General features: G+C 41.0%; 4 protein-coding genes across 7 annotated transcripts in view; 1 reads left to right on the plus strand and 3 right to left on the minus strand.

The window, feature by feature from the left end:
* The window catches only part of LOC134189744 (piRNA biogenesis protein EXD1-like), a 4,074-nt gene extending 3,557 nt beyond the window's left edge, over positions 1–517 (minus strand). The window contains exons 1-2 of the mRNA XM_062658111.1: positions 398–517; positions 271–339 (exon numbers count right to left, since the gene is read on the minus strand). Of these exons, the coding sequence (XP_062514095.1) occupies positions 271–339; positions 398–506 (178 nt within the window). The 5' untranslated portion in view covers positions 507–517. The remainder of the gene's footprint in view (positions 1–270; positions 340–397) is intronic.
* Positions 518–784: 267 nt separating this feature from the next.
* Positions 785–4,726, minus strand: LOC134190235 (arylsulfatase B-like). The gene is made up of 4 exons (XM_062658671.1): positions 4,441–4,726; positions 2,719–2,838; positions 2,003–2,658; positions 785–1,768 (listed from the first exon to the last, which is right to left on the minus strand). The coding sequence occupies exons 1-4, from the start codon at positions 4,646–4,648 to the stop codon at positions 1,118–1,120; spliced, it is 1,635 nt and encodes a 544-aa protein (XP_062514655.1). The 5' UTR covers positions 4,649–4,726; the 3' UTR covers positions 785–1,117.
* Positions 4,727–10,857: 6,131 nt separating this feature from the next.
* LOC134190237 (uncharacterized) lies at positions 10,858–13,178 on the plus strand. Its single transcript, XM_062658672.1, has 4 exons — positions 10,858–10,883; positions 12,481–12,663; positions 12,720–12,796; positions 12,870–13,178. The coding sequence occupies exons 1-4, from the start codon at positions 10,858–10,860 to the stop codon at positions 12,905–12,907; spliced, it is 324 nt and encodes a 107-aa protein (XP_062514656.1). The 3' UTR covers positions 12,908–13,178.
* Positions 13,179–14,259: 1,081 nt separating this feature from the next.
* The window catches only part of LOC134189662 (FERM, ARHGEF and pleckstrin domain-containing protein 2-like), an 18,817-nt gene continuing 18,076 nt past the window's right edge, over positions 14,260–15,000 (minus strand). For all 4 annotated transcript variants that reach the window (XM_062658008.1, XM_062658010.1, XM_062658009.1 and 1 more), the window contains one exon: positions 14,260–14,510. In XM_062658008.1, coding sequence (XP_062513992.1) covers positions 14,393–14,510 — 118 coding nt within the window. In that variant the 3' untranslated portion in view covers positions 14,260–14,392. The remainder of the gene's footprint in view (positions 14,511–15,000) is intronic.

Below are 15,000 nucleotides of genomic sequence, written 5' to 3' on the forward strand. Positions count from 1 at the left end.
GTCTGTTAAAGAACATTTATTGTAAACATCAACACTAATACAGTCTGTCTGTCTGTCTGTAAACACGATATCTCTTAACGACTTAACGTATTAACTAATTATAAATTGATAATGTAAATAATATGTTAGTAGCATTAGTAATAACGTAAAGATAGTAATATTAATAATATTAATAATTTAACAATTTCATTAATAACAATGAGTTCTCTGTGCTGCTCACAGTTTGAATCACAAAGATGGAAATAAATGATCAACACCACTTTTCATTACCTTGCTTTATCTCCCGTCCATAATACCTCTGGAGGCCATAAAGTCTCTGTCCCGTCGCACAGTTGACCACTACGACACAATTTAGAAAGAGTGAAGGTCAGAAACGATGGAGGGAAACCAAAGCGACCTTTTTCTAAAGTTAACTTCTTAGAATTTGCATCTACAGACACGACGGTGCCCTCGAATTGTCCCTCTTCTAAGAACAGGCGAACAACAGAGCCGACAAAGTTAGTCATTTGAATGGACATCCGGGCATTGGATTCAAACAGTAATAACTTACGCATGCGTGTAGACTACATGACGTAGGTGTGTGTGTCACATGACACTGTAGTCATTGATGACTTGGTGACAAGTGGCTAGGAAAGCATTGCATAGAATAGGACGTGTTTGCAGTAGACGTATGTAACGCGCGTTACAATATAAGTCTCCCGTAGCCAGACCCTCTCTCATCGCGCCATACAGCTGTGACGCGGTGGAAGAGTCTGGCTACGCGAGGCTTAAGGCTAATGCTCAATTTTCGATTATCTACGTTGGCGTTTTGGTATTAAAGTAAATGAATGATGACTGATTGATACAATCAATGTATTCACACACACACACACACACACACACGCGCGCGCACACACACACACACACACACACGCGCACACACACACACACACACACACACACACACACGCGCACACACACACACGCACACGCACACGCACACACGCACACACACACACCACACACACACACACACACACACACACACACACACACACACACACACACACACACACACACACACAACGCAACTAAAAACAGCACAAACATAGCAATAACAGCAGAAATCTTAAAACTCTCAACACCATCCAGGACTCCACACGCCCCCAAAGTTTGCTGGGTCACATTTTGTTGTGCGTCCGTGTAAGTTATACAACGGATCAACGTATGACGGCATGAGTTGTGCCAAACGTGCCTTCATCATTTCCAAAATGTCTCTCCTCTCTCGCGCTAAATTGATCCTTTCTGTTGGGTCAGCATCCACATCGAAAAGATATGCTACATTCACTCGAGGTGGCTCCTCTCTTACATCCTTCTCACTCAATACGACCGCATTGTCACCAGATATGGAGAGCCACCATGGAATTTTGGAGTCACCCGATGCAATAAGTTTCCACTGATTGATACGAATGCTTGCCATTCCTATGGGTGAGGTGTTATCAATTCTATACACTATTTCCTGTCGTCTGCTCCTCTCTCCTTGTGACAGCATCTTCCACATGCTAATGCCATCGATTTCACTTTCTATACTCTTCATTCCGGCCGCTTCCATGAATGTGGGATACCAATCGACATCATGGATCAACTCGTTGCTCACTTGTCCTGCATTGTGAAGCATAGTGCCGTGAACGAAAGCGGCACCTCTCGTGCCTCCTTCCCATACTGAACCTTTGATACCCCGTAGTGGGTAATTGTTAGCTCCACGTCTATTATGTCCACCATTGTCTGTCTAACACAGTAAAGAAAAATGTTACTCGTGTGTTGTGTGTGTGTGTGTGTGTGTGTGTGTGTGTGTGTGTGTGTGTGTGTGTGTGTGTGTGTGTGTGTGTCACTGTGTGTGTGTCACTGTGTGTGTGTGTGTGTGTGTGTGTGTGTGTGTGTGTGTGTGTGTGTGTGTGTGTGTCACTGTGTGTGTGTGTGTGTGTGTGTGTGTGTGTGTGTGTGTGTGAACATTGCTACTTACTGTGAACACCGTCAACGTGTTCTCCCAGAAATTTCTCGTTTTAAATGCCGCTATTACTTTTCCTATTGCCGTATCCATAGCCGTCATCATGCCAGCATAAACTCGTCTGTCTCTATCAAGAATATTTCCATATTGTTTCAGATATTGTCTAGGCACTTCCAGTGGACCGTGGACAGCCTGAAACGGAAGATAGATGAAAAGTGGTTTGCCTGAGTTATGCTGAGAAACGATTCGTTTTGTTTCATCAGCAAATGCATGTGTGGAGTAGACGTCTTTCATGTTCCACACAACCTTGCTGTTGTTACGAAAATCAAAACCGTCAACCATCCGCCCATCTTTCAGTTTCTGTGACACTTTGTGTGTAAAGTAATGCTCGGATCCAACGTAAAACCCAAAATGAGTATCAAATCCTCTTTCAGTTGGCGTGTATGCAACATTGCAAAAACCTTGATGCCATTTGCCCACAATGTGAGTAGAATATCCAGCAGATTTAAGCTGCTGAGCAATCGTAGTTACATTCAGTGGTAGGCCGTACGACCGATCAAACGGTATAACTCGTCGTTGCATTCCTATGCGGTAAGGTAGACGACCGGATAGAAAAGCACTTCTGGTGGGAGAACAGCTGGGATGAACATAACTGCGATTTAGAATAAGTCCTGTGCACAAAGTCACGTGACAGTATAGGATAGGAAATAATACAATTTGTTTGTGATTGCCTTCACGTGCCAGCTTGTCCAATTGTGGTGTGTGTATCTCGCTGCCATGGTAACCGACATCATGCCAGCCCATGTCGTCAGCTACGATAAACAGAATGTGAGGTCTGCTTCGTGTAGAATCTGAAAAAAATTACAACAAATTTGAATCAACTTCACAGCAAATTTAAAATGTTTTGAAGGAATTCAGTAGCAGATTGTTATTTCATGTCTATGACCACGTGACCAAGTAAATTTTAAGCAATCTGGAAACTACCATAGAAACTGACTAGGGGGATGGGGTCAGGTGGTATATGAATATTAATGACTGTAAGATAGGTTGTTGTATATTGGTCTTATTTTTATCCGAGGCAAGTTAATATTAACTGTGGACAAAAATCAAGAATGTGGGCGTGGTGTTATTTACTTTACGTCGACAGGAAAACCAAGATAAACATAATCGTAAAACACAAGTTTGTGCTACACACCAAATTGATCAACTATCAACAAAGAAACTATGACTGCTTGTTACCTCGTAAGAGACTGTAGAATTGATGTTAGCCATATCACAAAATGGAACTAGTCATACAACGCACGTTAGCACACGCGAATCACCACGCCCATTTTTACCTTTAGTGAGCTCTCTGGTCTGAAAGTTCGAGGCTACTGCCTCGTGTGCCTGGATTGTAGCTACGCCTCTGCAGTGTTTTTCCTACAGTACAATTTACGCATCCCTGGTCACAAGTTCAGAAATCTTGGTCGCAAGCCAGGAGTTCTAGTCACTATTAGAATGCGGAAGTGACGTCATGCACTCAAATTTTTTCAGTACCTACAGTCAACATGCCTTTAGTACCATGAGATGTATGAGATTGTTAGCTCTTTTAGTTCTGCATGATTTGACTAGGACTGCCATCACCTGGCCTCGCCTCAGACGCAGTGTGGATTGCTTCCCTTCCCCTCCCCTCCCCTCCCCTCCCCTCCCCTCCCCTCCCCTCCCCTCCCCTCCCCTCCCCTCCCCTCCCCTCCCCTCCCCTCCCTCCCCTCCCCTCCCCTCCCCTCCCTCCCCTCCCTCCCCTCCCCTCCCCTCCCCTCCCCTCCCTCCCCTCCCCTCCCCTCCCCTCCCCTCCCCTCCCCTCCCCTCCCTCCCCTCCCCTCCCCTCCCTCCCCTCCCTCCCCTCCCCTCCCTCTGAGCCAAAAAATCATATTTCCTTTGAGTGGTCTCACGGCAACCTGCTTGATTACACAATGTCTGCCGTTGTCCGCTTTTCAATTCACTCAAACGTCGTTTGACCCTCTCACCCATACAGAATTGATGTAGCCTCGCAGTGTGGATTGCAGCCCCGAATGCGCTGCCATCAACACTTTACTAGATACGTACTGTACTCTACTATTGAAATTTGACGTTGTTCTAGCCTCTGTACTTGTCGACATTGCGATTCTAGGCGGCTGTCGAGCATTGATACGAAATTGCAGCTACGCTATAGCTAGGGAGCGTAGCGATGAAATGGCAGATCAGAAATGGCACTCTAGTTTGTCCTTCATACGCCTTACCGCGTACACAGATTCCCAGTAAAAGCTGCAATGCGTCTTACGCCTCTACGTCAACGCAATCGACTGCTGCTAGGTACTGCACGCTACTGTAATCGACTACACGCCGACAAAGATGACTGTAACTGACACTCTAGTCGTCCACACGGAATGACTGAAATGCGTTTAGAACAAGCGAACTATTAAATGCTCCCTTACTTTGTACTTTCCTCTTCCCCACTTGCTCTACATGTTGATTCTCGTTCGATTGAGAGTTGCTGGTTTCCTCTGGTGTTGGGCGTTTCTCTGATTTCTCTCGTTTGTTCTTGATTTTTAGCCGTTGAGACGTTGGGTAGTGTTGCCATACGATGATGAAGGTAACACTACTGAGAAATAGAATCGCAACGACGAATCTCTTCAAATGCATGTCAGTGTGAGAGATCCAGAGACATATTGTGTACTGTACACGCGAGATCTGCACAACCTTGGAGGACAACAGACAGGGCGCGTCGAAGTGTCACGTGCAAGCTGTCGATCACGTGCAAGCTGTCGATCACGTGCAAGCTGCACCACGTGCACAATTGACGCGGCTATTGCAAAAAACGTTAATGGAAACGCCGAGTTTCAATGTAAATTAAAATTAAAATTGAAATCAACAGTACAGTGTTGACGACTCATGATCAGGTATGTACCAGAGCCATATATATATATGGCTCTGGTATGTACCAGAGCCCTATATAAAGAGAGTTGCGACAACCCGTATTTTGGACGCCATTTTGACTCCAACTGCGCAACTACAATAATCTGCAAAAAATCGTATGAAACAAATGACGTTTCCATACTAGACTGAGCTGTTACCCTACTCAAGCAGAAACTTGTAGCGTAAAATCGAGGTCGACTGAACGTCAGTACGTATCGCTTCTCGTTGGTCCTGGTTTCAGAAAGTAGTCGCTGAGAGATATGAAGCTTACAACAAACCGCATTACACCCTAGATTTGTTCCTCGCACCCTATGCACTCTAACAGAAAACCTTCGAAGGAGAACTAGGCGATCGGAACGTCACTTTCCAAGGATTCTTGCAGAACCTCTCGCGTTAGCCTCGGAATTCGGTTCATGTCACCCTAACTGTGCAACATGTATCTTAGGCTAATGATAAATCTGTGAGCAAAGTGAGACGTACAATCTTTTGGAAACGATCAATCAGTTAAAGAAATAATCAAGCGAGACTACGCAAACTACAAAAGGCAGTATAAATTCTAAGCAGTAATCATACTCTCTCTATATATATAATATACAATAGTGTGTATACAAAAAAGTCTATACAAACTGCACTGCAAAAATTAATAGTTGCTCTAAATGACAAAAACTCTTTATGCCCATAAAATTTTAAATTTAGGCGAGTCGCCGAGCAACCTAAAAAGAAACAACAACAGCAGCAACCACCACAACAGCAACAACAACAACCCCTTTAAAGTAAAAGAGAAAAAACAAAATAACAATTTTAAAAATAAAAATTAATTAAAACTCAAACGTTAATATTAAATTTTTAAAAATATTTAGTTAAATTTTAAATTGAAATGTTAAATTTTTAATTCAACATATTAGGTCTTTCAAATTACTGTTTTGAAAATAAAATTAAGAATTAGAAAATAAAAGCAGAAAATTACAAAATTAGATACATAAAAACTGTAATACAAAAAACATAGAAGGGTCCAACCGCCCATTGACCCTCTATGTCTACATAAATAAGACATGTATATTTTCATTACCTGTTGACAATGTTGTCCCTGAGGAAATGTACAGTAATTTAATTAATACGCTAATTGATGTATATGTAAGTACAAAATGTGTTTGCTGATATACATTCCTATAGACTAGGAATAAATGTATGGACATAGTTTTGAATGCATGATGAAGAAAGACACTGAAACATACAAGAGGGTGTAATGAAAGCAACAAAACGTTTACTAATTAATCAAATATCTCAAACAAAGGTAGAGTGATGTCTTCCATTCTACATAACTACATGGTATACACAATTCACATCCTTCCTACTTCACATTCGTTATCAGTTTTCTCATGGCCATGCTTCGACTCCCCAGTTCTCCTCCTACTTTGGTTGTTTCCAAGTTCTGTTTCCTTTTCCTTTGTACTCCCTTGCAGAAAATGTGCAGACGTACATTGAAATATCTAGCTATCAGTTTCCTCTTAATATTATGACATGTGGGATACACACAGTCATCAGTGAGTTCTTCAGCCATCCGTATCAAAACCTCTTTCACATTTCTGGTAGCCATCAAAGTATCTTCTGCTATACTTCAAAACATTAGCTCTACTTTCAACATCATATCAAATGTGTGACCTGTAACATGCTCAAGACTGCCCTTCTTGAATTCTCTCAAACTAGTTAGTGTTGTAAAACTGCTATGATCTGGAGCTGAACTTAAGACATACTCAAGGCAAGCATCACACACTACCTCATTTTTCTTAATACTATGGACACAATAACCCACAAGATAAAACAAACTGTTACACTCCGCTTTAGTCAATTCCTCTACAGACTTGGCTTCTGAGATTTCGATTTCCATCAACTCTGAATCAGGATTCATTGGTAGTTGTATTGGTTGGGAAAGGAAATCAACAGCATAATCTGTGTCATCATCTTGATAGCTTCCACGATTCCCACCTAGAGGTTTCATAAACTGAGCAATGCTGATGATTTTTAGTGCACATTTGAAAGCCACAGGTGATGGTACAGGATTGTTTAGCCTTACTACACTAAAGAGGTTCTCAAGACAATCTTGAGTGAGGCGTGAAGTCAGCAGAAACTTATGTCCACTATCAAGCAACTCCTCTTGTATGTCCAGCACAGAAGTTGTTGCCATTATGACACCTGCTTGCACAGGCTTCCAGTTTTCTCTTCCATTAATCTTCAAAGACTTGAAGAGTGTGACCACAGACCTCAAGAAATTTACAGCCTCCCTGTGCTTAGAAGGGTGCAATTTACTTAAGGCCAACACTGGGTGTCTGCTACACATGAGGTCGAACCAATGGTTGCAAACTGCAATAAACCAGGCAGTGCTGACATAGTCTGTAGAACGACCTTCCTCCTTCACCAAATAGTGCAGTCCAGATGCAACAGCATTGCTGAAGAAGTTCAAAGCATTCGAAACTTTCATTTTTTCGAAGTGAGATGGTGCAAGGGTTGAGGACGATAGCTTTGGAGCTAATTTCAAAGGTTGCAATTCTTGAAATTCTGCAAGATCCTTGACAGGGGCTATAGACACATTGCAGGAAGAAAGGTTATGTTCACTTACAATTGATTCTGGCAATGTAAAAACATTCCTATTGACCAAAGCAGCCTTCAAATTTTTTATCACATGTGGAACATCTGAAAGAAAATGCAAAGATTTTTGGGAATCCAGTGGGTGAGGTATCTTGTTAACTGTTCCACAGTGTCGCCCAGTCCTAAGGCCGAAAGATCTCCACATGGCTCTATTCATACTACCCATGTCACTAGTGACAGCAATCACATACAAGCCAATGCTTGCAGCTTTTTCTATGATTTCTAGTATGATTGGTTTTAGGACAGTTCCATCAGAAGAGTTTCCAGTGAAATAGTAGGCCACGGTTTGCTTCCAGCGAGATGTCACCCCACCCAACATGATCACAAGAGCATGAGTGGCGACTCCACTGTGACCTTCTAAACTTACATTGCCAAGCAGTTGACCACTACTGGGGTCATACTCCACACATGGACTTATAGACATTTCGTCTAATGTGAGGCAACACACCTGTTCTTCCTTACACAGTTGTTTCACTTTCAGCTGTAAGTAGCTGAACACCTGATCTAAAATGCCAGGACGAAAGGATACCGTTTTTAATCGTCTCTGAAGTGTTCGAACTGATGGCAAAGGGTATGACTGCTGCAAGAGTAGCTGGTAGCCAGATGCTCCACAAGCAAACCTCACTTTCAAGGCCTTCCTAACAGTAACTGCTGACCATTGAACTCCACGCATACTTTTCCGCGAGAGAGCTTGTAGTTGATCTTGACGAAACAATTTTTGTAATTTTGTCTCTTTCACTGCTTTCTGTTTCATAAGAGATTTTGTTTTCCTTCTTGACCATAACAACTGCATCTCAAGCTGCTTGATTTGCTTACACTTTTCAGATAGTTTTAGTCTACTCTTTGATGGAGAAAGGTCCCTGTCATCTGTCTTCTGGGGTGTATCAACAGAACTCGCATATGCCCCTACATCAACCGACCCACAGTCAGCAAAGCAAATCAGATGTACCATTCTGCATTAGATCATTGCCACTATAATAAGCCTCCTGCAGCTGCCTTTCATTACCCGACGCATGAAACGCTAGGGATAGTAGTGCAGTCAGGTCACGTGACATACATATGTACGACCATACGACTGTATCTACGACCATATGACCTGCTACGCAACGACATAACACGTGACGTGACCAAATAAATGTCCCGTACGTTTAATATGGTGGACGCGAATCAAGCTGCATAGCTATGACATGCGGAGGGTTTGCACTGTAGTGCTTCTTCATTATGTTAGCAGAAGTACAGCATGCCAATGAAATATGTGATTAGAACGAGCATGCACAAACTAACATGCATTCATGATTATTTCAAACAAGATGACATATCTCAATACAGACCATTACCCTCATCAGGTGACAGATGGTCTTCTTGCATAGCATCAGCAGCATAGCTGTGATCTTGCACATCTGTTGTTACTTGGACACCAGCATTCAGAGAGTCTTCTTCCTTTGTGCTGTTTCGAGACTTTCTGCTATTCTTGGAGCCAACTTTCCGGTGGGGAAATATTGTTGGTACTGCATTCCATTTCAGTTTTTTCTTTCCATCTTTCCTGTGTTGCTCAAATTGAGAGCTATCAAAATGAGCCTTGAAGAAATAAACAGAAATTTACAAAGCGCTTCTTACGGTAATTTTACTAGTATCAAGTGTGGGTAGTAAATATATAGGTATATATATACAATCGCAAAAGGTATACTGCAGGTAGCGTGAGAGCAGCCAACAAGCACTAAGTTCAAACCTTACCGAACTGTGTAGTGTTCTAATGTGTACTGCAGATATACGAGCTTGTCGGCACCATCCAAAATGCCGCATGAAACTAACAATCAATTATATTCTTGTACCCTGTGCACACAGTCTAGCTACAGCACTCTAGCAGGCCTAAGACGTTTGCTAAGACGTTCTTTTTGACATTATTTTCATACATGCTTGTACACAATGTTCTTCTTACGTCACACAAGTAAGAATAAAGTGTAGGAGTCCAATTCTTTCGGCTGACTCGATTTGTCCATACTTTTCTTCTGGCAGGATCGCGCGGAAACCTGTACATGGTATGCCCTTTCTCGTGTCTGTTGGAACAGCCCCACGCACAGCAGGCGGGCATTGCTCTCAACCTTCGATAGTCAAAGAAAAAACCAAAAACAGTCAATAACACGGATCTCGTACACGCGCAGTTGGAGTCAAAATGGCGCCCATGCGTCACGTGACCTCAAACACCTATGTCGCAACTCTCTTTATATAGGGCTCTGGTATGTACTGTAGCCTCGGCCTCCCAGACCCGTGTAGCGCTGATTCAAAATCGTCCTCAAATCGGCGCTACACGAGTCTGGGAGGCCGAGGCTATATATATACAGTGTATGTGTACATTGTATTACAAGTCCAAAAACATTTTGAGAAAATGATGGGTATGTAGGGATGGGTATGTACTTATGTCATTTATGCCCATCTCCTACATCACATTCACAACTGCTGCAAGCGATATAGGTAAAAAGAGTGTGATGTAAGAGATGGGCATAAATGACATAAGTACATACCCATCCACATACCCATCATTTCCTCAAAATGTTTTTGGACTTGTTTCATACATTTTTAGATGGAAATGACAGTTTTAGTAAACGGAGTGCTTAGCATTTTGAACATGTGAGAATACTTTCATGTTCAAACCCCAAGACAGACAACGTGGAGGTTGCACTCTCTGTCCCGCCCTTCCCTCTCCCACCCTAGGCCACGAATTCCAGGCTGTAATTAGACGCTGCACATCCCAGTTTAGCTACGGTATTTCTTTTCAAGTGACCTCTAGCCTGGCTGACAAAAAAGTGAAATGTGAAAGAATGGATCGGGTTTTTACTTGCGATAGCTGGCTTCTGAGGCGCTTAGTGTCAGGATGATAGTCTGTTTAGACTTGTGTAGTTTGAAATGGAAATGACAGTTCTAGTAAACGTGTGCAGCTCGGCCGGGATTTCAATCTTTGATTGCATCTCTAAACAACTCCCACGTTATGCTCAGCATACACGGAAGTACGTAGCAGCTGATGGATGTACGTAGCAGCTGATTGATGTACGTAATAACACTGATTGCATCTATAAACAACTCCCATTACGTTGGGTTCCACGAAAGAGATACACGCTTACATGCACAGAGAGTCGGACAGGACGCCGCGCCGTTGAACATAGTCGTACATGTTCAACTACACGCAACTGTAAGCAGCATGTAGCAGCAGGTGGAAGTGGCAGCTACCCTTCCAAACGGTCGTCACATGTACACACGTGACCGAAACAACATGGCGTTGTGGGAAGCAGTACATGGAATTGCATGGCAGTGATATAAGGTGACTTTGCACATTTCTAGCTGTTGGGTCAGTGCAATTCTTCGGACAAGAGCGAATCGTTTGGTGTGACTCTCGTCGTTGTAGCTGCTTCGAGTGAGGCGCTAGCCTGGCTGACAAAAGTAAAATGTGAAAAGGAAATGTGAAAGAATAAATCGGGTTTTTTACTTGCCGATAGCTGGCTTCTGAGGCGCTTAGTGTCAGCGGTGATAGTCTGGCTACCATTAGGAACGTTTGAAGTTGAGCGCTACGTGGGTCCCAGATCTCTGAAATGAGTTCTGAGAGATCAGGTGTACCAGCGGATTTGTTCCGGCCGCGGATTTGTTCCGGTTGATCAAATGCGCAAGCGTACGCTTGCGCACATGTTGTCCCTCGGATTTCCAGACGCTGTTTTACGTTGTCTTCTTCCGCGGATTTGTTCCGGGGCGGGGTAGAATTGCCGACGCCTAGAAATTGTTTAGCGCATGCGTATTACATGTCAAACATTTATTTCTGTTCCTTTGGCCATGCTAAAGCTTGTAGTACAGGCTTCAGAGGCTTCTTTGTAGTCTACGCAACAACCTGCAGCTGTAAACTGTCCCGATCTAGCCGTGGCTTGTACTCTCCGATCACTAGATAATTAATTAATTTACTAGATAATTAATTAATTTACTAGATAATTAATTAATTTACTAGATAATTAATTAATTTACTAGATAATTAATTAATTTACTAGATAATTAATTAATTTACTAGATAATTAATTAATTTACTAGATAATTAATTAATTCACTAGATAATTAATTAACTCACTAGATAATTAATTAATTCACTAGATAATTAATTAATTCACTAGATAATTATCTAGTGTGAATAGACGTGTACCGCAGGCTATGACAGTGAAAGGTATGGAATGAGTATCTAGACATGTTTTTGATGCTTTTGAAGAATCAAATGTGTAGACCCTTAGTAATAGTTTGGTATTTTTGGTTTACCGCATGCAGTGATTTTGAATAGAAATTCGTTTGTAGTCTTCTGCTTGTGTTTTAGGCTATAATATACTGTTGTAGCAGTTAGTTTAGATCTGCATGTGCATAAAATTTCTTGTGTGTACCTTCATGCTTAATTAATTAATTGACAATTTAATGCAGTTGAGTGAATGAATATAGAATTGTCTAATCTGTTGAACATTTGAAAGTTTATGTGTTATTATTAACTCTACATACTAACCCAGGTTACTGAGGTACATTACTGAACTGAGTGTTTAATTATGTTGGGCATATGTGAGCTGCTGCCATGAGCTGTTTGATGCAATAATGCAGTGGAGTTGATAGATTCTCTGCTGCTGTGAGTTGAGATAAATATTTGGTGTTATGATAATGATAATAATAGTAATTTTCTTTTTAAATTGGTTGTAGTATGGTTGGCTTATTCTTAGTATGATATCAATAAAGTTGTTGTGTTTTTTTGGTTTGTCATGTTTAACAACAACAACAATAATATAATAATAACAATAACAATAATAATAAAAAACGTTTTGTTTGTTTTCCTAATCGGTACAAGAGTATTGGATGCATTAAGGGTGTGGTCAAGAAATCACAAGAAATATATATTGTTTTAGGCAATGGTTACAAGGAGAGTCTATTTCCTTACTGTATAAAGTACATACAGAAGCAAACTGTCGTCTGTTCGTCTTTGCGCATCCAGCAGGGTGTTTACACCTCGAGATCTTGGAAGATCCTGGAAGACCACCGCAGCTGCCAAGATCTTGGCTTGATTTTGTAGTATATGTAGACGGTACAAGGTAGTTTTAGTTTGTATTCTTGTACTGACTTATTTCTAGTTTGTTTTGTGATTTAGCTCACTTGGTTTACACAAGTTGTTCCGTAATTTCTTGTCATGTAGAACCCCAAGATCTTTGTCAACTTTACTGAAATGTTGGTTGGGCATGTGTGAAGAGGTTAATTAATGGAATCTAACTGAACGACATGGTTTTTTGACTTGTTCTAGTTACTCTTGAGTTAACAGATGCCATCAAGAAATGCTGAACGTCTAAGAACAGCAAGATATTCCAAGTTCTTACCAAGAATGTATGCAAGCATTGATTTATACTTTCAAACTGTAACAATTATGGCCTGTATAGTCTAGCTATGTGTAGTGAAGACAAATGTATGATGTATAGACTTACATGCTATTGCTCATACAGATAGACTGGCATTTTTACTGTTCTAAAAATTTTAGAGCACATATACAGTATATTGCAGCTAGATACTACTAGTAAAGTTGTAGCGTTAAATTATTAATATCAAATATTTTACCTTTTAAAACTATAACGGTCTGTAGAAGTTTGCATGAAAAGTTATTTCTTGTATACACACATTTGCACAAGTGGTGATTAGATATGTGCATACTAAAACTCAATTTATTTAATTAAACAATATATACCAGCAACAGAAATATTATATAAATTATTGATAGAAATGATATAAATTATTGTTTGTGAAGACTTTGAATTTATTGGCATTTTGCAACCAATTGCAACTAATTATATTAAATAAAGAGATACATATATAAATAATTGAAACTATTTCAAAACGTTAACACGATCAGTGACATCAGTTAAGTTTGTATGTGCAGTTTACTGCAGAAAGTAAATGGTTGGAGAAGTAGTGATCAGCGGCAAATCGGAGCTGGTATTACAAGTACATTCAATTCCCTTCAAACTTAATTAATATTTGCGTAGAACAACTCATATCATCAATAGAAAACAATTTGAATCAGATCAAAGCATCTTGATTAGGTGCCATCTCTGCCAGCCACTTGGATACATTGTAATTCATTAGCATTTTGCAGCTAAAGTGAGATGCATAACTATTATAGATCAACATATTAATATTAACTATTGAAACTCTTTCAAAAGACTAGCATGGCCAGTAGAAGTTTCTATGTGCAGTCTTGCTTCAGAAACTGCACATTTGCAGAAGTAGTGCATGATCAGATATGCACATGCTTATCAACTGATTTCACAGAATTGGTGCACTGTATATATTGCAAAATGATGCCATATGCATTCAGTTGTCTTAGATTTAAAAGTTGTTTTAATTAAACGACTAGAATTAGATTAGAAAGTACGTATACTAAAATTCAACAGTATACAAACTACCTAAAGATTTCACAATTATGCTGTACTGATCTACACTTGAAGATAGACCTAAAGAACCTTATTATTAAGATAAATAAATTGATATTACTTATTAATTCGCATCCCTACATAGGGAGTGCTACTGCACTCCCTGATATTGGCCTCAAGTGTCCTCATCTCTCTGTACTCTGTACACAGTCATTGTACTTCTTCAGCTAATCTATAGATACTACACACCAGTAGTACTGCACTCTAATATCAGTGTACAAAAACTCTCATTCTGCACGACCATATGTGCATATAACAATTAATTACTTTTACACATAAAAACTGAAAATACTCTATTCCACAGTCTCTCATATGGTGGTCTGACAAGTTGTGTTTATGTAGTTCAGCATACAGTGTAGCATCGTTGCTTGTCATCCGGACTGATGGGATGTTTTGAGAGATGACTAAGCTGGCGATGAACTCGACTGCGTTTGACACACAAACTTAGTATTTCTATCCACCTACAACATGTTTGATGTGTTAGAGAACAAACATGAAGATGTGAGAATATGTGAACACACTCATGCACGCACGTGCGCATGCACACACACACACACACACACACACACACACACACACACACACACACACACACACAAAATGGACAAATGGACAAATGTTAAGCCCTCCACGTCTTTCGACGTCGACCTTGAGGTCAGTTGCGGAGATATCTCCCCTGCCTCTAGAGACAGGGCCTCCATGCGCTACGTGGAGTCTTGGGGCCAGCACTACAATCCACCTGGAGCTTGGCCAGAGTCATTCAGGGGCACTGACAGTGGCGCAGCTCTGGGACTGGACACCAAGGCCCACAAGTACCCGTCTGCTGCATGATGTTGCTGCCAAGCCAGAGGTCATGTCCACCCCAGTCAATGACCAGGTACTCATTTATACTCCTGAGACGAGAGAAGCAAGTGTGGGTGAGTTTCTTGCTCAAGGAAACTGCAACAGTGT

Source organism: Corticium candelabrum, chromosome 14 (genome assembly GCF_963422355.1).
Source record: "Corticium candelabrum chromosome 14, ooCorCand1.1, whole genome shotgun sequence".
In the NCBI taxonomy this organism is placed as follows: Eukaryota; Metazoa; Porifera; class Homoscleromorpha; order Homosclerophorida; family Plakinidae; genus Corticium; species Corticium candelabrum.